This window comes from Passer domesticus, chromosome 4 (genome assembly GCF_036417665.1).
Source record: "Passer domesticus isolate bPasDom1 chromosome 4, bPasDom1.hap1, whole genome shotgun sequence".
NCBI lineage: Eukaryota > Metazoa > Chordata > Aves > Passeriformes > Passeridae > Passer > Passer domesticus.
In genome coordinates, this window is record NC_087477.1 from 48617699 (window position 1) to 48645361 (window position 27663).

Genomic DNA, 27663 nt, shown 5'->3' on the forward strand with positions numbered 1-27663 from the left:
GCAAGCAGAAGTGTGCTTATTCTCATGTTCTACAGTGAAGAGTTGAAAGCTGTCTGACTGAGAGCCTGATTTCTTATTCTTCTTTCTTTCCTTTCTGAAGATTGTGGCTGCCAGGGAAAGATTCCATTGCAAAGAGACACCTTGAGCCATTTCTTTGATGGGGAGCATCATGTGAACTAATAATCTGGCTTTACAGTTTCTCTGAAACCAGTGAAATGAGTGATGTTTTAAGTGAGTATGTTCTTGGCGGCTGCTGAACAAGCACAGCTGTTTTGGTGTAGCTGGAATGTAGTTCACTTCTGAAATGCTTGTGTTTAAGGTAGTCCAATGCAAAGATGAAGAGGAGGAATTGGCAGAGTCAGGGTGACAAATAAGGGATTAGGCAGATCTTTTGTGTTCTGCTTGGATATCACTACCATAAATCTCTGCTTGATGAGGCTAAATCTAGAGCCTTCAGCCATTCAGAATTCCTGGACCAGATGTCAGACCCATCACTAGATGATAATCCTGTCCTGTGCAGCCTCTCTTCTGTGTGAAAGGAGGAGAACTAGGAATCTTCCGACGAACGTGAAAGCTAAAAAAGTGCAATTATTGTAGCAAGAAATTAATTCCACCTCTGCAGTAGCAATAATCTCTGTAAAGTTTGCCCAGCAGATACCAGAAGTGAATTAACACAGAGCTTGTGAAAAATCAAAGGACCTGAATATATAACTGTTTCAAATACTTCATTGCTGAATGATTGCTTGAAATAGTTAAATTTTTTTCATTAATTTTTACTGTGAAGATCATGATTTTATCCTCTGAATCTCTGAGAGAATAGTGTGTTAGACTGTCTTTGTGAAAATCAGAAAACATCCAGATTAAAATTGGGCCACAGTGCACAGTAAGGGCCTTTCACTCAAACAGTGGGGTTTAATTTACTTATTTTAAAGATGTTCCAGGTTTAGCCTCTTTGCATCTTCTTTTACCTCATCTGATCTCTTCCTGTTTATTGTCCCCATCAGTAAGAGCATTATGCTTGTTTACAGCCCCTTTCTGTTTTAATTTTAAATTTGACCTGACGTTAAGCTGTTCCTTTTTGTACTGGAGGGGGAAAAAAATCTAAGTCATATGGTATTATCTTTCACTTTCATTGCACCATCTGGATTCCTGGAGCTGGAGCTGAAAACTGTCAACATCTCTTGATGCAAAGCAAATAGACTCAGCTAAAAGGGAAGTTCAAGCTGGAGAACCATCCTGTCAAAAGTTTAGAGCAGTTCAACACTGGAGGAAGGAAATCATCATCTGTCAGAAGAGGCCATCCTGCCTAAAAGCCATAGCTTTAGGTACCTAATGCTTTCCTTTACAGATTAGTCTCATATTCATGATTTCAGTGGAAATAAGGTTTTGGTTCTATTGAAATTTATTTTTAGTCTACTGTTTGCAAAGCTTGTGTTCCAAACAAGAGGAAAAGGTCTAGTTTCTCATATCTGGACTTAATTTCAGAAAACTACAAGAAGGAGATGTTGCTCCATAGTTCACCCCGTCAATAACAAAATTGGTACCCATATGATTTTGTGGCACTCATAATACAAGTTAATTCCAGGTCATTCCGAACTCTACAGAATGCAATGAACAATCCACATAATTATGTAGATTATATACCTCTTAAATACCTTGAATTAAAGCATTAAATAATCCAAATAAACTAACACTGTCATGTAACAAAGCATTTGAAATGCCTTATGACTTTGGCTTTTCTGTAGGATCATAAGCACTGAAAAAAATAGAGTTCATTAGCAATATTTATTCTTTATCACTAAGAAAAATCCTGCTTGAAACTCTAAGGACACACTGAAAAGTAAGCTTGTGTCACATGGTTGAGTGCTCATTCCAAATAATGATAATTTTATCAGTCTAGAATATTACTTGTTATTTTATGTTCTTGGCAATTAGTGTATCTCATTTAAAATATTTATTTTTCCTTTTGGCTGAGTTTCTCTACAACATTGGAACAGTTGTCTTAAAAATGACAGTCTCTTGGGCAAAATAAATCAAGTCTTGGAATTATGTCAAGACTTTTAACTGAAGATGAATTTTCAAAGCAGTCTTTGTGCAAAAAATGAAACTTACTTTCCCCTTTCAAGTCATCTTTCTACCTACTGCTTCTCTGGTGTTTCTCTCTTTTAAACAAACATATGCTCTCTTTCTTTCTGACTGGAAGTCTTCCAAAGTTTGGGGGGAAGTCTTACAGGAAAGCCTTCCAAAACATATGTAGAACTTGTTCTTCCTGTGCAGATAAAACCCCCAGATGTTTTTAAATTCAGACTATCTGAAACTGGAAAGCTCTAATTGGTTTGGGGCACTTTTTAATTAAAACATAGAATTTTGATGGTTATTTTTTACATTATGATTTGCATCAAGGATTTTGCTTCACTGTACATATTTCTTCCAGTAGGTTCCAGATTTACCTTAGTTTAAATGTTTATTTGATTCTGAGGCTTCCTTATCAGATTATCATATGGAAATCAGTGCAGTACATGCCTTTCATGAAGTTTTCTGTATGGCTTTGATTTCAAAACATCTGTCTTTTGAGTTACAAAATTAATCCAGAAGACCTAGACATGTAAGATACAATTTAAATTCTTTCTCAGATATAGGCTTAGATTTTTCTGGTGTCCTGGAGTCTAATTGCATGTTTTTTGAATCTCATTTTTTCTTGTGTGACTATTGATATAGCACATCAATGGAATCTTAGAATAATGCTAATTAATAGATTAGAATTTTACAGAAGTGCAATATCACAAGTTAATTGAGCAATGACTAAAATGATTAGCTGTAATTAACTTCACATTTCTTTCTGGTTCTCTTCCTTCAGGGAGCATACATTGGACTCCTAGCTTTTTGTTACTAACACTATTAAATTTTTTATTCTTTCATTGATTCCCTGGGGGTAGTCAACCCACCCTGTCAAGCAGAAATTTCTTTTGGGGTATCAGGGACCAGAGATGAGCAAAAGTAATCAAGCCTGCAATGTACCATCAATAATATTCCTAACGTCACTTGAAGTGTGTTGCTAAGAGAAGTTGCTGAGTTACTGTCCTAGTGTGGAGTTGGGTGGTTTCATGTTTTGCATGTACAATAATAACGATTATTATTATTATTATTATTATTTCTTCTAGACTATGTTGACATCCTGCTTAACAAGGAGACACACAGAGGTAGATGACTATCAGCTTTAGGACCTAACACACATGCTGACTTCAAGTTTTCATCACATCTATTACACTATTCTGCCACGTATTGGGAAGTGCTCTGATTTTAATGAGACAAACTTAGAAACGAGTACTATCAAATCAGAAGGTAGTTTTTAATCCAGAGGCATATACAGATGCTGTCAGTGATGCTAAAGGTGTGACCAGAATCCTGTGTACATTCCAAATGGGCTTTAAAAATAATGTTAACATACCCAAAAATGCAGGCATTGGGAGAAGGGTGAGTAATTCAAAGTATGTGTTTCTGTTTCTTTTCTTCTCCCTGAACAGGCATATTACTCCCTGACTTCCACAGAAGGTAGGTACTAATGTTTCCTTACACCTTTCAGTAACAAAAATCAATGGAATTGAAGTCAGTACTCCTAAGAAGGGTAAGTATGAACTTTCCAGCATTCCCAGGAGCTATTAAGTCTTCTTATGCCATGAGCCTAATTAAATTACCGTACAAAAAATTATTTTTGTTAGGCATGTAACCCATGTAGTATGAAGATTTTTGCATAATAGCTGAGGATTACCCTGGATTCAGAAGGTCCACTACTGCTCAGGAGGTAGGAAGCTCAATTTTTATTTTCACTGCTACTATATGACATGCTATATCTGAGAATTGTACTGTGAAACCAAAAGACACATGTATAAAACATGATAAAAACCAGATTATTCAGGATTGAATTGAGATTTTACTTACTGAAGGCAAGGAATTAAAGGTTTAGAATATAATATTTAATAGGCAAGCAGACATTTCAATCAATGCCAAAATATTCATCTTTGTATATACAGAGTCAGAAAATTCACATATATATATATATAAAAGAAAATAAAAAATATTTCTGAAATACTTTATAAATATCTAAAATCCAAGAAGTTAAAAATCTGTACTTCCTTATATGATATACAACATATTAAGTTGCACATACTTAACATTTCATAAGAGAAAGTTAATTCTTAACTCCTTATGGCTACATTTGTGATCTAGACTCCTGAACTGAATTCCTGGTCTGAAGAATTCAAGATGCAAATAAGTAGGCATGACAGTGAAAAGAATTATAACAAAGTAAGTCAGATCAACTAAACTATGCTTGGAGTATGTAGATCAGAACAACTAGAATGAAAAAAAATGACCTCTACTACTAAACAATAACAAAAAAAGACTTCAGAGCAGTATGTTTATAGTACTAAATAAATACTGTTACTAGTGCTTACAGAATCAGAATAGTGTGGTAGCATCTTCCCACAACAGATTTTCTCATCTATCTCTTTGTTATTAGGATGTAAATGTTTGAGCACTGTCACTGATCTAGAAACAACACTAATCTTTTTTCCCCTGAAATTACTCTTTTCAAAAAATTTTCTATTTAAGAAAAGCCAAAAGTAATGACCCAAACCAATTATTTATCTCTTGGATGATGTAAAAGGTGTTTGGCCATATTGGTGAAAATGAATTCCTTGGGATGCTGTGATCTTCATAACTTCTCCATTTAGAGTATCATCTTCAATTATTGTTATCAATCCCTCAGCAATTATTGATGGGCTGAAAAAAAAGTTATTTCAGAGTTATGATATAATAGAACATGCAAAAAGGAGAAGAAACTCAATGTAAATCTATATATCTGAAAATTTTAAAAAATGGTATTTGAACAAATTTATTTTGAGGAAAAGCAGAGGTGGTATACATATTTCAAGAGAGATATGTATTCTCCTCAATCAAGACATACATCTAAAGTGGTTACTTTACAAATCATCATTTGATTGCTCTAGTTTCTGATAAATGCCTGTGGACATCCATCTGCCACTGGGCTTCCTATCAGTGAAATGGACAGAAGTAATCCTTACACAATCTTCTGCAGCTCTTTGCTGTTGATTTACCCTGCTTCTGTAGCAGAGCTAACATACAAATTAGCATAAAGGATAATTTCACATGCAGTTTGCTGTGGTCAATAAGCGCAAAATATTTTACATAAAGAAAAGTATAGGTGAAACAACACAGTCATACAATTTCCTTTGTGCAAAAGCATCTTGGAAGCTAATAGTAAGAAGCTAAAAAATATCACAGTGATAAGAAGCTAAAAATATCATAGTGATATTAAAAAATATCATTATGCTTGCCATGTTCTCACAGTCTGTCCAAGCTGTCTGCTTTTGGCCTTTGTTGGCAAGACAGTAATGGGCAAGGTAACTCTGATCTAATCCATTGTGGCTGCTATTGTGCTCCTAGTCCAGTTTTGTCAGTTCATGGTCTGATTTCTATCTTGGTTCACTTGACAATTTTGTGAAAATTCTGTGCAAATGATATACCCTGTATCTCACAACAAGTTTGATTAAACAAATTCATGAGGGAATACCAAAGGCTATTAAAAACTAAAAGAACTATACTTAACTTGCTAATTTGATTTGGACCTTGCTAGGAAATGGGAATGCATAAAACGATATATTACTGTGCAGATGGTGTTCTTAAAATAGGCTTAGATATCTGCCATTTTTTCTTTCTATACAGATAATGCATTTGATAGTCTTTTATCTGAGGCAGTATTTCCCTTTTGTTTAATTTTGCTGAGTGTGTCCTTGTTCTTCATCAACAAAGTGCAAAACCCGCATTGTATCTGACTTGACTTACTCCATCACGCCATAGAACTGCATCATATTTTTTATCTCATCCTTGTATGAATAGTATTGTCCCATATTCTCTTCTTTATCTATTGACTGAAGAATTGGTGTGTTGACAAATCCTGGACAAATTGTGTTCAGTCTCACACCATAGTTGTCCATGTTAGCAGCTAACTAGAAAAGAGAAAGGGTAGGCATTTGTCATCAACATTTTAAGACAGTATTGTGTAAGCAGATTTTCAAAGAATGAGATTTACCACAAAGTACTTTTCAGCCTTGCTATGTAAGGAGATTTTGTTACTACTGATTGTTTTAACAACTAAGTTTGAAGCACATTTTCTCTAGTAATCATACTAGATTACTGGGAAAAAACCCCACATTTCTTTTGTTAGGAGAATAATTCTACGAGAAATCAGAACTCTTTCCAGTAAGCTGTTTTTTTCCTAATACTTTTTGTTCTTAGTGCTCTTTAGCATGTCATTGACAGTATTCTGGGATGATGATACAACTCTTCTAAGCAAAATCAAGAAAGGTTCTCCCAAATGTATGCTTCTGATTTTAGAGGAGCTTTCTTTTATTAAAAGAAAACTCTGAAATAAATAAAATAATCTTTAAGATACTGTATTAAGATACCTTCCTCACATCAACAGAAATACAATATGTTCTCTACCCCTACAACTGTAATGCTAAACCTTTCTACTTGCTCTGTTGTTCCTGCCAAGGTATGAATCTATCAGTGAGCATCTCCACTGGAAAGTCCCTATGAACTGAATTTTCAGGAAATAGCTCAGGAACATAATGCAAGAAAGAAGCACAAGTTGTTCTGGGAGAGGTAGGACCCCTTGTTTGTGGTTCTACCAAAGTGTGCATGTAGCAAAGAAGTTTGATGAACATCCAAGCATGAGTCAAATGAACTGGATGAACTGGATGAGCTGGATGAACTTTCAGAACTAATGAACTACACACAATGTATCCAAGAATAACCATAACTGTTAAACACTGTATTCTACTTATTTTAACATTCAATGGACTCCTTTCAGGTATTATGTAAGTCACATGTCATTTTCATGGCATGATAGCCTGCCCTTTTGGTCTGGGGAGACAAGAAACTGAAGCCCTGGATGTAAGGTATGAGAACTGCCCAACACCAGGCTGTAGTGCCTTTCCTGGTAAATACTGTAGTTCACTACGTTTACTATTCTTTTTTCCTTGTCATTCACATGTTCCTTAAATACAGCATTTCCTCTAATTTACTTTTCAGCTTAGATGGTGACATTTATATTTCTAATGAGAAAACAAAAATAGAAAACTAGGTTTCATGTTACTGATGTGCTTAATGTGATATATGCAACACTTATCCACACTATTCTATTTATGTTAATCTGAAAAAAGGAGCTATTTGTGTGGGGATGGGGGCATAAAATATGGATAGACTGTAATTGATGTAATTAAATTGATGGTGTAATTTCAGGTGTTTCATTCTGGAAATCAGACTGGAAATCTTAGTTATGCAGATTACCTTTAACATTTACCTATTAAAGTGTAATTGTATTTTCTCCCTCCAAGTTGTTTTATTATACTGCTTGTTAAATTTTACTAGAAAGTTTTGGAGTCAGAGGCTGAAATTTATAATATGGTCATTTTACATGCCACATCCTGAATGCATTATTTTTCCTTTTCAGAATATTAACAGTCAGTAAGAATAAATAATGATGTGTTCAAGTAAGTATTTTATACTTCAGTGCCTATTTACCATAAAAAAAGTCATTGACCTGACTTAGAAAATAAGGAAACCAAAATTTTAAATGACTAGGACAGGGTTCTGAAAAACTATTTTTAAAACTTGGATTAGAATTTTGCTTTTGGACTCCTCTCACTTAAATTACTCTTAAATTACTCTGCAACATCTTTCTTCTATGCTCTCCAAACCTCAAATGGGTCATAAACACACAGACGCTGTACTTATTCCATCTTCGGATTCCCTTTGTGAAAGGAGGGAACCTCCACTGCTTCACACACTTTGTTTTCTTTCAGAAAATTAATTCCAGTTGTGTGGCTATAGAGGAGGAACATGAAAACCTAAGTGTGTTCCCAAGGAGCTGCTGACACCCTTTTGGAAACTGCATACTTACTGCTATGGACCGTGTGAATCCAATGACACCGTGCTTTGTAGCACAGTACACAGGCTGGAATGCAGCAGGCATGAGTCCTTTAAAATAAAAAGGTAGCTGAATGAAGATGTGGCATATTCCTGTTTTATGATTAACTTAAACACATGTATAGGGCTACAGTGTAAAAAACTCATGTCAGAGATGCAACAAAATGGATTAGTAGGCATTTGTAAATTATATTCTGTAATCTGGGATAGGCTAAGAAAAAAACAGATGAATGAAAATGTGCAGGCAAAAGAAGAGTAATAAAAAAGCATAACTTTTAAAAGGAAAAGTTGTATCTACAAAGTAAGACTTAAAATAGAGGACAAATCTGGAAGAAAACACTCAAGAATGGGATTTTTGAGGTATCTATAAATCAGTGAAGTATTTAATGTATACTGAGGAGCAAAGTCTTTTAGGTAGGCTTTGATATCTAATGTGTGAACTGGATACCTGCAATCATTTACAGTGTGTTCAGGGAGGAAGTGTGGGAATAGGAGAAGCAAAAAAAAATTTTCTGATAACACTGTAAACCTTTATGGTCTGAGTGGGAGAACACAACATTTTTATTTGTTGTAGAGAAAGAAGAGAAAACGGAGGTTTTGGAAGAAAACTAAGAACTTAATGCTGGTAAAACTGAGTTGATGGCAAAAAGCTGGTCAAAAAGAAATGACAGACTATGAGCACATATTCATTTCTGCCAATTATGCCAGCAGTTCTAATATACAATGAAAGCTGAACTGGATCAAATAGATGCTGTAGTTCCACCTGAAAATTAGGCCCTTATGAGTAGCAAACTTCAGCCTGTCTGAAAGCTAGAGGATAAAATGTTTTCCTGAATATGCTATTATAAAACAGGAGAGTAATTTTAATGCCTTAATGTTTTATTCTAATGGAAATAATAAATTTTTTTTCTCATTTTTTTTAATCTTTCACACTTCAGATCTTAATGTGATACTTTCAAGAAGGGGTGTGACTTACCTCAGTGGAGATGCAGAATTCGCTATCTAGCTCTAAGGATGGATTTGCCAGAAAAATTATATATGCCAGACTTGCATGGCCTCTTTGCACTGGGATCTATTTTGTCTGACAGAAATAACTTAATAAGACAGCCCAAAGCTCTAATTACCAGCCTGACAGCTTTAAAGTTTTATCTTGATTTAAACACTGCCTTCATGATCCTGTGAAAGCAGCACTGTTCAACACTGGGAAATTAAGAATTTAACCTATTGTCTGGTTGTTCTTTTAAAAGTGTATTTATTTGCTTAGCTTGGATTAATGTGTTATGCTTCTGTTTAAGAACTCAGTTTATGAAATGGCTCTTGTACTGTCTCCTGTGGGTTGTGATCACAACAAATGCTTAATATTCCTCTGTTTGTTGACTTTTTGTGATCACCATACTTGAGATCACTGGAAGCACTGGAATTCTGGTGCATTAGAAAGAATACAATACTATTTTTCAAAAACCCAAACTCTCAAGTACTTTTACATGCTTCAAATAAAGGAAATTCTAATCAGGCTGCAGTTAACAGAAATAAAACAGAGAATGTCTATGGGGAAACATACAGGAAGAATTTAGAAGTAATTCTATTTTTATTTTTTAAACATAGTAAGAAAAATTACCTTTTACTTGAGAGGGAAGAGAAACAAAGTCAAGAAATAAACAAAGGAAGAGCACTGCTCAATAATGAAGCAGAATAAGGTTCAAAGACTTACTTAAATGCAAAAGACAGCAGGAATAACTAGGCAGGAAGAGAGGAACAAGTAGTGTTTTATTTTTTTTTTTTAGGAAAACCAATTCTTTCTTGATTGAAATTATTATCTTTGCTGAAGTAGAGAACCAAGAAAAAATCATCTCAATTTTGGATAAAGCGTCTAAGACTAGTCCTAGAATTCCTCACATAAAACCGTAACAGTCCTGTGTCACTTTTGTTCCTGAATTCAGTACTCAGAACCCCAGTGAGGGCTTTCCAGCTCTGAGCTGCTTCCCTGCCCTAGGAAGAGCTGGGCCTCTGCTGGTGGCGTGTCCCAGGGACTCTCCTACAGTATTTTATGACGAGCCATTGTGTCACACTGGGTCTGCTCTGTCCACATATTTATTCAACCAGTGAGCAGAGATGAGTTCCTAACATATTAGTTAGGGCATCCATTTGTTAGAACATCTGGATTTTATTTGCTGCTGCCATGAATATTTAATTATCGTACGAAAAGCAGAATGGCAGTGAAACAGACTAGAGACAATTATGCACAAAATAATGGGGAGAAGAAGAGGAGGGTGTTCAAGTGGAAGGTGTACTTCTGGTCAGTGTACTTCTGGAAAGTGATACATTTGTGTTTTAATCTCTGTTAGACAGGGAGGAGGGGCATGATGCTGTGGCTAGATTTTTCTCTCTATACGTGTTGCTGGATGTTGAATTGAAAATGACTTTGTGATGACTCAAGATGCTCTTTGGTTTACCAAAACCAGTTCAAGCAGACCAACGAGAATCCTGTGCTCCAATGTTAACTGCTCTATTCTATTTTTCTCAGTTCCTGGCAGGATGAGAGAGGCAGTTGCCCTTGTTTATACTCTACTCTCCTTGTTGGCGTCAAGAGCACTCTGCCACTGAAGATATGGTGTCAGGTGTCTCAGTAGAACTCCTTATTTATCATGGTTAATAGTTTCAAAAACCACATCCTGAGAAATTAATGCTGAAGGTAGAAAATTCTATTAACAAGTTTGAATTGTATCAGTAGGTTTTGCTGAAACCAGTATTTCCTTTCATTCCACTTTGATGAAATGAAAGAACTTTGATAAAAAGAGAATTAAGCATTTTTCCCCAGTTATGCTCTCTCACGGAACATGTTGCCCTCAGAGATTTGAATAAGTTCCTTTCTTTGAATAAGATTTATTACCCTTTCCAGTTTTTGGCCATTCTGGTTTTGTCTCTGGAAGCCCCCAAGATATCATTTTAGCTTTCCTGAGTACCAAAACAAGGGTGCAAGAGAAATCCTAGGAAAAATTCTAAGCTGTGACATTTCTATGATTTTGTTTTTTATAGTGAAGTCTGAAGGGAATAGCTTCTAATTCTTGTTAACCTCATTCTGGCAGATTCTGCTGAGCATTTGCTTTTCACAAAGGGGAGGGACCAGAAGCTCTGTCATCATGCTGAAGTGAAGGCCTCAGTTGTACAGCCATTGACACTTCTGGTCCCCTGTATCCCTGTGACAGAGTCCTTGCTTGGTGAGGTAACCACATGCTTAGTTTTGTTCTTGTAATACATACACGATCTGGTCCTAAAAAAGCTTGTTTGCTGTGACAGGTACTTGAAATATTTCTTGTGGCTGAAGCTTTCAATAAAAGGAAGGCGAACCAGCTGTTTGAGGAATCGGAATGTTTGAAGTTGAGTGCAATCAAACCGATATGGCTGTGCAGCAGAAAGGTATCCAGATTCACTACACATTGAAAAGCCTCTCAAAAAAGTAGCATGATGCTACACTAAAAAATTGTAACATTTTTTAAACCTTCTGTAAATACTCTGACTTTTTTTTTGTCTGCTAAAATACAGACAAATTCATTTTTGTGGAAAACCTTCTTCAAAATATGAAAGTCATCAAATCAAATTCTTTCTGCCCTTTTACCCTTTGCAAAAAGGGTGCAGGTACCAGCCACCACAAGGTAAAAAAACATGTTAAGTTTAATAATTTAAACAGCCTCTTGAGTTAAATTTAGGTTTTTATGCTTTCTCTGTTGCTTTTAACTATTCTATTAAATGCATTTAAAGGTACCATGTGTAGCTTACATGGAAGAAATTTTAGAACATTTTATTATTTGAATTTGAAAATTAAATCTATTCCAATGCAAAAACCTGCAATCATTGAAATTGTTTTTTATGGAGCCAAATTTGAAGTAAAACACATTTCTCATTATCTCAGTTTAGCAGAATTACTTCTTCTTGATATGAATGCACAAATCAAATAAAATTAAATTTTGTAGCTTTGAGACATAGTTGAGTGCCTGCTGCATGTGATCACATATTTAAGTCCTGTCTGGGTCAAGACTAAAGAAAGGAAGACTCATTACTAGATAGACAGGCTCTGGCTTTGATTCAGCCAAATTAACACTTTTAAGCATCCACTTCACAGAAATAATTTCGGGAGTACCATGGGTGTTTGGAAATATAATATACTGTAAGGCTTGATTCTGTCCCTAGTCCAAATCACTGGCAAAATTCCCATGGTGATGTACTGATTAATACTAATGTAGTGAATTAATGTGCAAAGGAAGTATCATTGAATTTTACATAAGCACTATGTACAACTCTTGCTGCTCAAAAAGACATAGAAAGGTTTGCTGTCTGTATCTTACAAAGAACTTGGACAGTGGGGATCAAAACCACTCAGAAGTTTAATGATCAACAGAAGCTAGCTCTGAGAAAACACTTGAGGGGGATGTTAAGCAAGCAAATGGAAGTTTGTCTTTCATATATGGAATAAACTGCAGGACTTAGATCTTCAGACTGGAAAGGAGAATTACGGTTACAAAGCACAAACAGTAGTAAGTAAATAAGCAATAAAAATTAGTATATGTTAGCTTTTAAAATGTGTTTTTCCCTTATGACCTTGGAAACAATTGTTAAACACAAGCCATGTAAAACCAAACAAAGCAACGAAACTGTTTGTCTTAACAAACAGAACAGCCAAGCTTTTAGGTCTTAAAAACAGAATCATTTTGTGTTCATTTGAGACCAGTTAGAAAAGGAATCAAATCACTTGCTAGCCCTACCCTTTCTTAAGCACTGCCTTGGGCATCGGTGTCTCTGTGAACATGTTTAATATTTTACTTGTGTTGATGACCTCTTGCACTGCAACAGCAGTTTCCTTCAGGTTAATTTGGACCCAATACAATGTCCATTTCAGCCTATAGAGATAAACTTACTGGTGTCAGTAGGCAATGTGTCAGGCAGCATGACAAATGCTGACTTAAAGGTACATGGAGTCTTTTAATTAGACCCCCTTACTCTTTGGACATACGTGCATGCATTAAGTCAGATCCTCAAGCTCCATATACATTATGTCAGTAGGGTGAACTGGACTTTTTATCACAAAAGCCAAGGTTTACAGGAGAACTTAAACTACTCAGAACATCCATACCTGTGCACAATCAGTTAACTACAGCTGGTGCTATCTTAACTGGCTTTTCATTGGTAAAACACATAGAAATATCCTGGAAAGAAATGACTAGGATTTGGTAATCTTCAGATACAAAAAAACCCCTCTGACAAACTGAGTGTCAGGTAGCATATGTACTATTTTTCACAGGCAGTCTGACAGTAGAAAGAGAAAGAGAGAACAGCTTCTCCAAACAAAAAAGAGAGAATGCAGGTACCACCCCACAAAATTTTTGAGGAGGGTTGTCAGGTTACTTCATTCTCATTGTACAGTTTCCCCTCAGCTGTGCTTTTTTGCTGGGAGCCCAGCCACTGAAACATTGAGTATATCTACAGGAAATGATGAATTCTATTACTTCCAGCTGATGTAGGATCCACAGAATTCTATTTTTATACTAATAAATTGAAATACAGTAATAGAATAGATAAGTAGTGAGCAAACAAAGTGCTTGTTAAGCTTGGTGAAATATGAGTGTTAATTTTATGACTTCTCAAGTACAGGCAGATCACAGCTGAAAGGACTTGGAACACAGAGTGGGTGTATGAAAATCTTTGTTAATAAACTAGGTACAGTCTAGCCTTAGAGGTTCCTACATTTGTGTTCTTCTGGAGTTGAATGGAGGAATTTACGTCAGGCTCAAGATTTTAAAGACTAATAGGTTAGGAAAATTACTGATTTTTTTCTATTGAATTGTGTTCAAAAAAGCAAATTAAATTTGTTTGATATTCCTTCTATTGCTATGATGAAAACCAGTTCAAAATATTTCTAAAAAGGACAGGGCCATAAAAAGAAGAAAAAGATAGATTGATCAGTATGGTTCATTTACTTAACAAGAGAACCCAGCAGAAATTGTTTATGCAGAAAATTTTCTCACCTGCCAAGGATGAGATATTAATGATTACTCCTCCATCACCTCCATTTCCTTTTCTCATGTATTCCAGGCCAAGGTAGGTTCCTCTGATCACAGATGTCTGGTGTAGAGAGGAAGGAATTATTGAAGAAACTCAAAAGATTATTTGAAACTATTCAAAATATTTTACTGAATTATTGATGTTATTCAAAATATCTATTGTGCTTCTACAAACTGAAAACTTTTATAGTGGTGCTTAGAACCTGTATTGCTTTACCAGTGATCTTATTTATACTTTGACGTTTTTAAGCACAGAGACACTCCACAGTATTGCAACTCAATAACTTCAGAAGCACAATTGCAACAGATAGAAGTAATACAGTTTACTTATTTCTCTCAATAAGATATAAATAAACTAAAATATTGAAATGTGAAATAAGAGCTGTGAAGGAAATGAAACAAAGAGTAAGTAAATAATTTACAGATGAAACACACACCTTATCTAAAAAAATAAGTGGTAGGTGAGCTGATCTAAATCTCATCATTTTTGTTGAGATAGTCTGTTCTATATTACAAAAAATGTACTGACTGTATCTGAAGATAATGTTAACACTTAAAACTGCATTAGGCTCAAGTCAAAAGTAATTCACACTTTTTAGGATTAAGTACCATGACATAATTCTGGTCCCAAGATACTAAAAATGTGTATTATTTTCTGACTAAAGTTACAGGAGTTTTACCATTCCTCTCAAATGAAAGTTAGCCCACACAGGCAAATACAGAGAAGGTAAAAAAGGCATTCTAAGAGATGTGAGATGTTGTTAGCATAATATTAGCTGTGACTTTTACAAACCTTTATTTTTTTAAAACAGAACTTCAAGGAAAAAAAATTTTCTCAGACATGTATGTATCATCTTGATTCCTTAACATCTGTTTTTGAACCCTAGTGGAGTCAGAAATTCTGCTAAGATTTCTCTCACTGAGATTCAGACTTTTAAACTGAGATGTCCGAAGACACATCAAGCCTTGGGTTATCAGCCTGCTGGGGAATCATGAGAGAGATTCTCCCAGAAAGTGTCACTTTATCTGAGAGTGAAATGAATAGTAAGAAAAAGAAGTGGTGGTGGAAGACAATAACTTTACAGAAACGTAAATTTCTCTAAATTTACTGCATTAGTGATGAGTTCCGTAACTATTTACCAATTTTTTTTTGATCTCTCTGTAAGAATTTCATATTTACTTTACAATTTCTACTTAAAATGCACAAATACATTGAGACACACTTTTAGTCTTTTGGAAATATTATTTCAGCTTTTAAATGAGAACTTAATTTGTACGTTATGACTTTAGTGCTATTTATTGACCCAAATAAACTAAGATGTCCAAAAGGTGAAGTGTGCATGATTATTTCAATATTTTTGCCGAGAGAAGTCTGCAGAATAATGGAGACAGAAATTTCCCATTAAAAACACACAGTGAAGAATCTATATTTGTCTAAAACCTAATGGACAGTGACTGAGAAACTGGAGGGGAAAAAGATGAAAGCTTTTAAAATCAGAATGTTAACTATTTTTCTGTCACTATCTAAATACCCAAAGCAAAATTGGAATAATCTTGAGATGGGTATTGTATTTCATTTTCATTAGCTGATATTTTTAGACATGAACGTTATAAAATATAAAGTAGTACTTCTAATTAATTTTCAGTTATCCTTCATGCTTTTTTGGTTTTAATAGGAATCAGATTTGGAAGAATGCATGTCCTACTTTATTAATATCCCTGGTTGATTTTTCAATTAACATGAGGCTGCCTATTGACAGAGATACAACAACCTGAGACCTCATTACTAAGTTTGCTTTGGAATCTTGATAATGAATTAGCTTTTCTCATTTTCTATAGTTTCAGTGCTTAATGAGATATTTTTATAGTAATATATTTTCAGAATATCTATTTCCTGGAATAGTGTAAAACTCCACAAAATATGAATATTTCAAAATTCTGAAGTAATATTAAAATTTTTCTTAAAGAAAAAAAAATTCCATGGAAAACCTTGTTTAACCTATCATTTTTAAAAGAATTATTTTTATTAATTTAAAAAGGATGCTGTTGATTAAATGCTTTAACAGAAACTTTCCAAAGAACTGTCTTCAGTATCTTGATGCATACCAAACTAAATCAAATTTCTCTTGCATGTCCTGGAAAGTAGCAGAGTCCTTATAAGGGGTGATCTAGTGCTGTTTAATGTTGATTGTCACATGTAAGTTTGATTTATTTAAACCAAGATTGTTAATGTACAGTAGTGTTGCTAAAAGATCTACTTATTCTGTACATAAACTTACTGGCACCTCAACCAAAATTAGATTTGGACTTAAGAGTGGAGTTTCTAGTGTGTGTGTGTGTGTGTGTGTGTGTGTGTGTATATATATATGTATATGTATATATATATATATATATATATATATATATATGTATGAGAGGCTGCACAGAAGATATTTGAGGAAGAAAGGGGTTAATGATGTCTTTGGAGAGCAGGTGCAGGTCCTGTCATGCCCTGGAGCAGTGGCTCAGCCTGCTGAGCAGAAAAGGAGAATTCCACTTAGGATGATTAGAGAAAATAAATCAGCTGAAGAAGGAAGTAGCTTGGGGCTCCTTGAAGGCTTTTCAATTCCTTCTAATTTAGAGATAATAGAGCTAGATGAGTCCTTGGCCAAACCACAATTATAAACCAAGAAAAACGTGGGTAGCTTGGCTGTCCAATCAAAATTACTGTATTGTTCTTTTTCTCCCTCTGGAATCCATTAACTTGGAGACATGTTCTCCTTTACATAAAGGCATTGTGAGAGCTGGTCTTCAAGTTAAATGCAGACTTCCATCTGGATATTGCCCCTTACACCTGGTATAGCCTTGTAATCCTTACCTGTGATCCTTGTAAAAACCTCAGTGAGTGTGGCTGATCTTGGGTCAAATGGCTATTTATGATGTTTGGGCTGATAAAATACAGAATTATTCTGCAGGTAAACTCTGAACCAAATACTCAGGGTGAGAAGAACTTGCCCGCACTCTCAGTAGATGGCACTTTTCTTCTACTGGATTTCCCATTCTCTTGAAAGAATCCACCTTTCCCCAATCCTCTCAATATTTATGTGTTTTCTGAGCCCAGTTTTTTGGTTTGAGGTTATGATGAAAGTGTCTGTCATTTCCTTTTAATTAAATGAAAGAAACTAGAAGTATTTTAAGGTTGTGCAGTTCCCCAGCAAGTTATAGTGGTGAGTGCAGGAATATGTCTGAGCATTAATTACATAAACTACAGATTTAAATTAGAGGAGATTAGACATTCTGAAGTATCATATAGTAATAAACCCAATATGGTATCTGACATCATGGTAAACATTGCAAAATAATTGTGCAAATACTCAAAATATTTGCAGTTGCTTTTGAGAATGACGTATCAGTAATCAGTAACTTATTTAATGATTTCTTAAATAGCCATTTAGTTGCCAGTGTCAAAATGAGAACTTCCAAAATCTTTGATTCTTCACATTTCTACATGTCCTTTGTCTGTATAGCTCTTATTCTACCATTCAAAAAAAATCATATATAGAAACTCTGATTCTAATTAGACACAGAGTCTTCAGTAGGGTACTAATTAATTTTTTCCACCTTTAGGAACCAATGTCAGCCAATGTGTACAATGTTCTTGTATTCCAACATTATATCTGTCAGTTTTCATACTTTGTGTTTCATTTTATATTTATTTATTAAAAAAAAAAAGTGTTTTTTTGGTGATGGTGCCCAGGACATCATTAATCATCATCATTTTCAAGTGACACTTGCTTTGAGAGTAACTAAGGACATGGTGCTTTTTTTCCTCCTGTCTCAGGGCAGCTGTTCCAACTGACATAGTTTCCCACACCTATTTAATAAGGTTTTGCTTGCCACCACTTGTCAGATACATCTGGTACTTCATGCTGAGAAAATACATCAGCATCTTCAGTGCTGAAGATGAGCACTATATTGATATCAAGGTGATATGGTAATACGAATTCCTTTGAGAATACAAAACAGTAATCAGACCTAACACTATGTAGGTTCCTGAACTAAGATAGTTCAGTGCTAGGGGTACTGTACAAAATGAAAGAGCCACCAACTTGTGGTTTCATAAGGCAGGTTAGCACAGAGCTGGAATTTGACCCAAGATCATTTACCTATCATAGAGTGATGTTGTAAATCAATGAGTATCTATAAGGAAACATTTAAAAGTACTTTGTGAACTGTGCAAGATAAACTTCACAATTCTGAAACTAAAAGTGCTGCTTGTGATATCCACAGGAAATTTTAGCATTTTGCTGTTGGACAAGAAGGTGGGACTAATTTTTGTAGATTTTCTAGGATGTAGACAAGTTGGAGCAAGCATGCAAGTTCCTTGGCATTCCTCTGTATAGGTTAGTTTGATTGATACATGAAATTAAATTTTAAGCTCTTGAGTATGAATTTCCAACTCAAAAAAACAAGAAGTCTGGAGAGGAAGAGGCAGAAAGGAGAAAGGAATATATAGCAGGATTAGATAATTTGCTACAAATCAACAGCTCTTTTACGAGGTTGGAATGAAACACTATGTTTCAGTTTTTTATGGTACAGATTCCTTCAGTTCCCTCCCCCCATTCAATACACCTCAACATTCCTGAAGGACATTGGTATAGTATTCTATTTTGACAGCTGGTCTTATGTTAGTTTGAAACCTTTGCTTTTCATTATACTTCAACACTGGTTACTGTAGGCATACATTAAAACCATAAGCTAAAATTAATTGACTTACTGTGCTATTAAGGTAAGTAACTGTGTCCTTCCTAGTACAATATGAACAGCAAAAATAATTATACCTAGAGGCTTCTTTATGCACTTAGAGGATTGATCCTTGTGCCACTAATTTCAAGGGAAGTGTCACTTCTCATTTTTTGGCCACATCTCCCATTAGACACTCAGTCTTCTGATATCAAATTATGCTGAAGAAGAGGTAAGTAAGCCACTGAGGTAGCCACTGGTTGTCAGTAAACCAGTCACCTATGCCTTTTCATCTGCTACAGATAGCACTGCTTGTTTTGGTTTGTTTCTCTGTTGCTGCCACTGAGAAATGGTGTTTGCCTTTGTCTCTATTCTGGGACCTAGTGGTTATTTCCAGCTGCTGAATCCAGCTATGTGTCCAGGTTACACTACTTTGGGATGGAAGTGCAGTCCTTCTCATTTCTCCTGTGGAACAGCCTTGTGATGATCATGATGCCGTTGTCACAAAAATAAATTCAATGAATCACTTCTGATGTTTGCTTAGTTGCCCTTCTGTCTTCTGCTGAAATGTTAATTGGCCTTCTGAGAAACAGGTCCCTACTGATAAGCAAACAATGATTTTGTAAGGTATGCTAGTTTCTGGAACATGTATTTCACCATGAGCCACACTGAAAGGAATCACACATAAATATACAGTGGTGCATTATCTTCTCTGTAGTTCCAATTTAAGTATTTTGCATGGACAAACCATGATGTTGGTAGACTTCATTTTAGTAAAGGACTTTTCTAAATTCCTGGAAATTTGTTACTTCTGTCACTTATGGAAGTAAATTGTGTAAACTCACGAAAAATGTAAAAATTTGGAATTATTGCATATTTCTACATTTTGACAAGTAATGAAGAATAAGACGTGATTCAGTACATTTACATACAATACATTTAATTGTACACTGCAACCCATGTCAGTTTTCGGAAACCTCTGACATGAGCATAAAAAGAGACCCTGTGGGTAATTTGTGGGATTGTCTTCAGTATAAAATGTGCTAAGTGCATTTGTAATGACAAAAGACACTGTAATTATAGTGGCCACTTTAATTACAGTGGTTCCAGAAAGTCACATCAACCTAAGATAAAATTATAAGCTTCTTGGAACACCCAGTTGTGTTTAAACAACATACATGTTCAAGGCTTGTAAAGATGTGGGGCCTTTTTTTGCTTTAGGGATTTGAAGAATAAAAAAAGTCCAACTATAAAATTTTTGGACCCCTTAGGTAAAAATTTGTATGAATGCAATAAAGACTGCCAGGATGGAGGACTGTAGGTAGGACCCTTAATAAGAATTTATGTGTCACACACTCTTATGCTATTCTGTGCACAAATATGTGTGTGTGACAGACTGCTGAAACTACACTCTCTCTTTAACATGGAATTCCTTTATGGTTGCCAAGTTTCTTTTTTTTATGTGCCATAATAACAAGAGTATACCCTTGTATGAGTATCACTTGTTGAAGCCTCTGATGATCAAGATGATATCAATCAAGTAAACACAATGATATCAATCAAGCAAACACCATGAGATTTTGAGTCATTTGGCATTGCTGGAATATTTAAGTAAAAAACCCCCAGATGTATTAATAAAGTAATGAAAATATGGATGTTTAGCACAAAATGTAGCAAAATGGTGGAAAGCACTGCAATAGAAATACCACTTTAGTAGTCAGTACTCCCTCCTACACCCCCTCCCTGGCTTTACCAAGTTGTCTTTTCTTGCTCTCAGGAAACTGTAACGGATCCAGTAGAAATTGCATTTTACTCCATTTTACTTCCAAATTAAGTCCCACTTTTTGAACCTTCTTCTTCATGCCTTCTCAAGCAGTACTATCAGAGAACTCCCTTACACTCCTATAAAAATGTTCCCGAAGACCAACCGGTTCTGTGAACTGTTTTAGCCGTAAAGAACACACCCCAGATGTGTTTGTTCTGATTTATCTTGCTCTGTACTGCTCCACTTTTGTACTTTGTACTTTAAACTGGGGCAGGGAATATTTGTTATATCAATATATAAATTAAATCACTAAGACAACGACTGGCATGTAGATTTTTTTCCCCTTTTGAAATAAAAAAATATGTGCATAATGTGTATCACACTCAGTGGCTATAGCAGCTATTTCTGTTCTTAGGAACAAAACAAAGAATATTTAAACTATCCTACAAGAGGGAAATCTAAACGTTTTAAAAGAATGCATTTCATATATATTTTGCTCTTTTCTACAAGAAACAGAAAAACATTTTATAGCACCAACCCATAGAAGATATTGCATGCATCAGCTTTTTTTTTTTTTTTTTGGTAATAATTAAAAAACCAAAAAGTACAAAGTGTTATATCTTGTTTTACAGAAATTACAGTAACTAGCTAGAAATGCTTATGGAGATAAGCTAGTTAGTTGACTCTGTGTTAGACAGGAAAAGAATAATCAAATCAATAGGTGAATGGAGATATTTGGATCTTAGAGCAGCTTTAACCCACATAACTGTACTTCTGCTCTGATCATTTTACATGCTCTTTCAGTCACCAGCATGTATTTATGAAATTTTTCAACATTCAACTGTGTATTAGGTCATTAGGACATTTACCGTGAACTTACATATATAATAATATATAGACTATATAATATTCCTTTAGGAAAAAAAAATTAGGGGACTAAATTGATAGTTAAGCATGTAGGTTTCTAAGACTTGGACTTCAGAGTTTCTGCTACTTGAGACCACTTGTGGTCTGCTTCTGCTCAATTACTTATAATAAGAAAAAAGAAAAATAGAATCATGGAATTGTTTAGATTGGAAAAGACCTTTAAAAACATCAAATACAACTCTTAGCCCAGCACTGCCAAATCCACCACTAAATCATAACCCCAAGCACCACATTTATAGGCCTTTTAAATACCTCCAGGGATGGTGAGTCAGCCATCTGGGCAGCTTGTTCCAGTGCTTGATAACCCCTCTGGTGAAGAAATCTCTCCTCATATCCAATCTAAATCTCCTCTACCCTTCTGATCATTTTCTCTTGGCCTATCACTTCTTACCTGGAAGAGGAGGCTGTCTGTCCCCCACCTCATTACAACCGTCATTCAGATAATTGCAGAGGGCGATAAGACTCCTCTGAGCCTCCTTTTCTTGAGGTTAAACAACCCCATCTTCCTCAGCTGCTCCTCATAAGACCCTTTACTGATTTGTTGCCCTTTTCTGGGCATGCTCCAGCACCTCAATGTCTTTCTTGTATTGAGAGGCTGAAACTGAACATGGGATTTCAGGCGCAGTCTCACCAGTGCTGACTACAGAGAGACAATCCCTGCCCTGGTCCCACTGGCCACACCATTGCTGATATAGGCATATTTCACCTTACTGCAGCTCAGACAACTGGCCTTGGCCCATCAATCCAGTCTATTCAGATCTACAGAGCCTTTACAGAGCCTTCTGACCCCTCAGCAGACCAAACCACCACCCAACTTGGTGTCTTCTGCAATGTAGAAAGAGGAGGTTCTCAACAGCTTTTCTTTGAAGCTCTTGACATCCAAAAATTATTAAGATATCACTCTAAGTGAGGATATTTACCTTGACAGCAAGTATCACAGTCCAGTGATGATGGTGCAGTGGCCTATATTAAAACTCAAATTTTATGCTCCCATGTGTAGTGAGGAAAGTGTGGAGGTCTTGGCTGAACAAATTTACTTGTAGTATCAACAAATGGCAATTCTAATGCAGGCCAGCTGAGCCTCACAAGTACCTAAAAAGTTCTAAAACATTCATATAAACAGAATGGCCTACTGTAGATACAGCTCTACTGCCTTGGGCAGTCAATTCTTAAACCTATTTGGGAAATTGGATTTTCTAGGAAAGGAATGTTGTCTGGTGATAGATAATCTGAGCACCTCCACACAGTGTTGTATGTCTTGGATAGACAATTTTAGGGACCCACCACACACTCAGTTATGTGGTAATTGTTTCAATAGCTGTACTTACCAATCCAATAATTAATGTTCTGTCATCTGGCAAAATCTGTACAAGCCACAGGCTGTTAACTGTATTCCAACATTAAATACTGAAATATAGACAGGACAAAAGAGATAATGCTTACCAAGTTAATTTGTATAGTGCTTTCCCAGTCCTTCTCATTGTTCACTCCAGCATTATTAACCAAAATATCCAGCCTTCCAAAATGTTCAATTACTTTTTTGAAAGCACCTATAGTAAAATCCAAGAGTGACTTTCTTAGAACTTTAGAAAGAAAGATATAGAAATACAATGCATGCAAAAAATTAATGGTTTATTAGTATACCAAAATGTCTTCATTATTTACTTAAACATTAATGAGCAACATGCAATTAAATACTTTATCTAACATGCACCAACATTAGGTATGCTTAGGGAAAGTGGAAGATAATGTCATTGACTTTTCATTCAGTTTGATAATATCTGAAAGAGGAGCTGTAAGTTCTTAGCACTTACACATTTTGTATTAGATAGGATGTTTGGCACCCCAATTATATAAACTAAGCATTTATAGCTTCATTTGTAGCAGTTTGGTATAGTTACTAAAGTCAAAATTTGACACCATCTATTTTGAACGAAAAACAAAAACTTCAAGTGTTCAGAAAAATTTTCTTTATTCAGTCCAAATTTAGCCTAAGAGCACAGACTTTATTTAATAGTAACTGACATGAGTACTTCAACTACAAATAATTAATCATGATTCTTGTTTAGATATATCTATTTATGGATAAGTTGTTATATATCCTAATATCAGGTAACTTTAATAATGTGTTTCCCATATTCAAATCTTCCTTTTTTGCTGAGGATAAAAATAGTGACCTGTCTTCCAAAGAATTTCAAAATGAGAACTGGGAAACTTCCACAATGACATTGTGTTTTCCCAGGTGACAGTGTTAGAACTGAGATAAAAGATGTGTATAGAAAAACATGATGATGTCATAGTGAGGAACAAACTTCTCAAGCCTGGCTCTGCTTTGACAAGATGGATGAGATGACTTCCAGATGTTCATTCCAGACTAAGATGTTCCAGGACTGAGGACATTTTCTGACATGTATGTACACATAACTTGTTTTCCCCTCCAAATATTGTTCCTTGTCACAAAATATGTAATACCATTAAACCAAGACACCACCTCCCCAATATTATTTTAAAGAATATTGTTTGGTATTTGACTCAAAATCAACAGTATTTCAAGTATACCAAAATTATGCTTGGTAGGCCTTGATGAAATTACTTCACTGAAAGGTGATCCCAGGAGCATCTTCCTTGTCCAATCCTTAGTGCTTGGCCCTTCATGTCTATCAGGTGCATAGCATCAGCTTTCAGACATCTATCTTTTTCTGCAGCAGTTGCAGAGTTTTACAAAGCTTTTCCTGCACCAGTCTTTCTTTCCCTCAATGCTTCATGTCCATCATAGCAATCATTGTGTGATCAAAACAAGAGCTGGGCAGCTGATGGGACAGGTTTTATTTGTCCAACTGCCTTTATTGTACAGATGTTTCTAATACTCTTATTCTATACTAGAATATTGTAATATTAATAAATCTTCTGGTTTGGTTTGTCTGCCCTTTTTTTTTGCTTTTCTTATGTTTGTTGCCAATTCATTCTCTGATTTCTCAACTCTTCAGTCACTTGTCTTTCTAATTCTGTATCAGCAAGGGCAAATTAAAACCTTTGGCTTTATTAAAAGCAGAAGTGAGTATTTAACTTATTTCTAATGAGCAAAATAAATACAATTTGGTTCCTTGTTTATCTTCCAAATTTTGGAAGTTGGCTAATTCCCTTTTAAGCCCTCTCTAAATAACATCAAGCTAGATGTTTTTGAAGATTCTAAGAATGAGAATCTTCAAAAACCACCATGGACAATAGTTATTTTGCCAATGATTTTTAAATTACATTTACACAGACTTGACTAATTGTAGTTTTCAGTTTTACATATTGAGAAAAGACCAAATGTTTTTGCATATCTGTGTTTGGAATATTTCTGGTAAAAGTTTATCTGCCTACAGTAATCTCATCTATCACCTATCCACAAAAAGAAGAATCTCCTTGTAAATTCTTAGTGAAGTTGTCACCTACACATCAGTATAAGCTGATTTAGTCTTCCCTCTTCAAACGCAGAATAATTCTGTGTTTGCACTGCACATTAATTAGTGCTTATGGAACCATAAAAAATAAAAAGCAGATGATTGTTTGAAATATTGAGTGGGGAACGAAAAATTAAGAGAAGGATCCATTTTAAAGGAAAGGTGAGATAAACAATGCAAAGTCAGCACAAACACCAGTTCTTTGTGAGTTTCTTAAATGTCCCTGGAAGGCAATAGTAAGTATGATGATTTTTCAAAAGTGGGATGAGATAGGAGATGTGGAGGATTAGGTGAAAGAACCACCAGAGAAAAAAGTACAGGCAAGACTTGAAAGTAGATTAAGCAGATGATTTCTTGCCCATAAGCCTCATGTACTTAGAAATATTAGTTCTAGTACTGGGACTTTCTTCCTGCTGTAAGGGCTAAAGTTAAAAAAAAAGAGCAGATTCATTCACATACATGACCTTTAACATAAAGTACAGGACTTGATTCATCTGATAAAACCTTTAAACTCTATATGTGAAATTAATCCAAATTTGTGAAGTAATAGCTTACAACTGCAAGTGGAAAAATATGAAAAAAAACCAGTTAAAATAAAAAAAAAACAAACAAACCAACACTGAAACCAGCTCAGAATCCCCAAAGAACTGTGAGACATGATTGCAAATTAATGGTAAGAAACCTGCAGCAAGATTAATGCAATGATCGGAGAGGCACTAGCAGCAGCAGTCGCCTGCTCTTGCTCTTTTCTTTGCCAGAGCCACTTCCAATTTTACTCTGATTGCTTTTTTCCAACTAGCTTGGTTCCAAAAACTCCCTTGCTGACCTGTCCTATTCATTCCAGCTCCTGGTTCACACCCTGTTGGTCCTGCACTCACCTGGCACTAAAGAAAGGAGGAGTTGTGGGAGACAAGGCACACTGAGGTAACACCCACACAGCAGCACATGTTATTCCTACCCCTAGGATGCTTTTTCTTGCTCCTTACTCCTCCCACTTGGAGAAAAAGTCAATCATCAACCTAGCTGATAAAAACTTTGCTGATTACAGCAGATCCCAGATTTAAAGTACAGCATCTTTCTTACAAACAGACAATGTAAAGCTATGGAATTAGGAATAATCATGCTATCTTGGAACAGTGGACAGTACGGCTGAATTCTGGAATAGCACCAAAGTTTTCTGAAATGGCTATGTTCAATGACCACTGTTGAGAAAGGACCAGTGAAGGGTAATGAATGAAAACAGACCAAAACTGTTCACATTTAGCATGGCAGAAATGAATCTGGGGAAAGGGCACTGACAAAAGAGATGTCAAAATCTGAATCTGAGTCACTGCCTATGAATGTACCATTTAATAATGAAACTTTGATGAAGTGATGTGCCTGTTATGAAATATTGTGAAGGTACATCAACGTTATATGATACTCAGTAAGGAACACTGTTTATCCACTAAGTGAAAACAGAAATGCAAATCATTCATGAGGGAAGCTGCTTCCATTCCATGCATCTGCAAAATGTGTGTGAAATGTTATCACCCTATATAGTTAACCCCATGATGAAGTAGCATGCCAGTTTTTGCCAGTTCTTTCAGCTGTGGCAGCACACAATGAAAGTAAGTGTGCTGTATGTAAAGAGTACTGAAACCCAGCACAGAATTTATTACTCCTGTGACGAGGGAATGCAGCTTGGAATCTGTACTGAAACCTCATAAAAAGCAAGTCTGAGCTTTAAAGTTTATATATATTACTCATAAAATAGCAATTATCTTCTGCAGAGGCTTTCATGCAAAAATATTACACCCAACACTCAATGGAAATGACTTTGGCTTTTCTTTCTGATGTGCCAAGGAACAAAGTGAAATTGTGGTAGTAATGCTGGTAGCAATATTTCTGCAGGTTCAGGAACAAATTGTTTTTGGGTCAGTGCCAGGAATGATCGGGAGCAGGCTGTCCCGCAGAGCTCGCTCGCTGGGGCTGCAGCCCGGGGCAGCGCTCAGCCTTCACCTCCTACCTTTCAGCTGCTCCTGATCCATCACGTCGCACTGGATGAACAGCGTCCTCTGCGCTTCGAACTGCTCGTCCAGGGCCGCCTTGCTCTGCTCTCCGGCCTCGGAGTTGCGGTCCAGCAGGGCTACCTAAGCGGGGCGGGAGGAATATGAGTGGCTGGCGGGAGGGCGGACGGACAGACGGACAGGTCGCCTGCTGAGCCGAGCCGAGCTCCGGGGGCTGCTACCACCCCCGGCCCGCGGGTGCCGGCTGCAGGCAGAGGGGAGGGAGAGGGAGGACGCGCTTCCCGGGACCTACCTTGGCGCCCTTGCCCAGCAGCGCCTGGACGAAAGCCCGGCCGATGCCCTGCGCCCCGCCGGTGACCAGAGCCACCTTGCCATTGACGTGCATGGCCGCCGCGCCGCTGCCGCCCGCTCCGCGCCCGCCGAGCCGGAGCAACCCCGCGCGGTGTCACCTGCCCGCTTTCCTTTCTCCCTCCTTCGTGCCCTCCCTCCTGCCCTCCCTCCTGCCCTCCTCCTCCTCCTGCCGCCGCCGCTGCAGCGGCTCATTCCCCCCCACTCCCCACTCGTGTGACAGAGAGCCTCCCGGAGCTGCCTGGGCGGGGGGAAGCAGGGGCGGAGCGGGTCATTAAATCGTCCTCCTGAGTGTCTGGATGAACTCTGGAGAGCAAGAGCCGGAGGGAAGACCAGCTTCATCCCCTTTTCCCAGCCCAAGGCTTTCCGGGCAGGAC

At 36.4% G+C, this 27663-nt stretch overlaps 1 protein-coding gene and 1 long non-coding RNA gene across 7 annotated transcripts in view; one reads left to right on the plus strand and one right to left on the minus strand.

Moving 5' to 3' along the window:
- LOC135299171 (uncharacterized) overlaps positions 1 to 23750 on the plus strand; it is a 43997-nt gene extending 20247 nt beyond the window's left edge. The window contains exons 5-8 of one of the 4 annotated variants that reach the window (XR_010361216.1): positions 1 to 8079; positions 8952 to 11231; positions 11311 to 11430; positions 23726 to 23750. This is a non-coding gene — a long non-coding RNA (uncharacterized LOC135299171). Of the gene's footprint in view, positions 8080 to 8951; positions 11512 to 23725 lie in introns of those variants that run through there. The other 3 variants (XR_010361213.1, XR_010361214.1, XR_010361215.1) reach the window with 3 other exon arrangements.
- Positions 3953 to 27457, minus strand: HPGD (15-hydroxyprostaglandin dehydrogenase). 3 transcript variants are annotated; one of them, XM_064417728.1, is made up of 7 exons: positions 27227 to 27457; positions 26938 to 27057; positions 22927 to 23033; positions 14034 to 14130; positions 7988 to 8064; positions 5866 to 6029; positions 3953 to 4782 (listed from the first exon to the last, which is right to left on the minus strand). In XM_064417728.1, the coding sequence occupies exons 1-7, from the start codon at positions 27321 to 27323 to the stop codon at positions 4644 to 4646; spliced, it is 801 nt and encodes a 266-aa protein (XP_064273798.1). In that variant the 5' UTR covers positions 27324 to 27457; the 3' UTR covers positions 3953 to 4643. The 3 variants fall into 3 exon arrangements, with proteins under 3 accessions (XP_064273798.1, XP_064273800.1, XP_064273801.1); XM_064417730.1 differs by lacking the exons at positions 26938 to 27057; positions 27227 to 27457 and adding an exon at positions 25808 to 25898; XM_064417731.1 differs by lacking the exons at positions 3953 to 4782; positions 7988 to 8064 and having other exon boundaries at positions 5891 to 6029.
- Between the last annotated feature and the right edge of the window lie 206 nt (positions 27458 to 27663).

Bases quoted from the DNA above. Each gene is read 5' to 3' on its own strand.
- HPGD (XM_064417728.1), bottom strand. From the start codon at position 27,323: ATGCACGTCAATGGCAAGGTGGCTCTGGTCACCGGCGGGGCGCAGGGC. The intron at 14,131-22,926 runs GTAAGCATTATC...TCTCTACACCAG, and splicing joins GCACTATACAAATTAACTTG to ACATCTGTGATCAGAGGAAC. The intron at 6,030-7,987 runs GTAAGTATGCAG...TCTCTTTTCTAG, and splicing joins GATTCACACGGTCCATAGCA to TTAGCTGCTAACATGGACAA.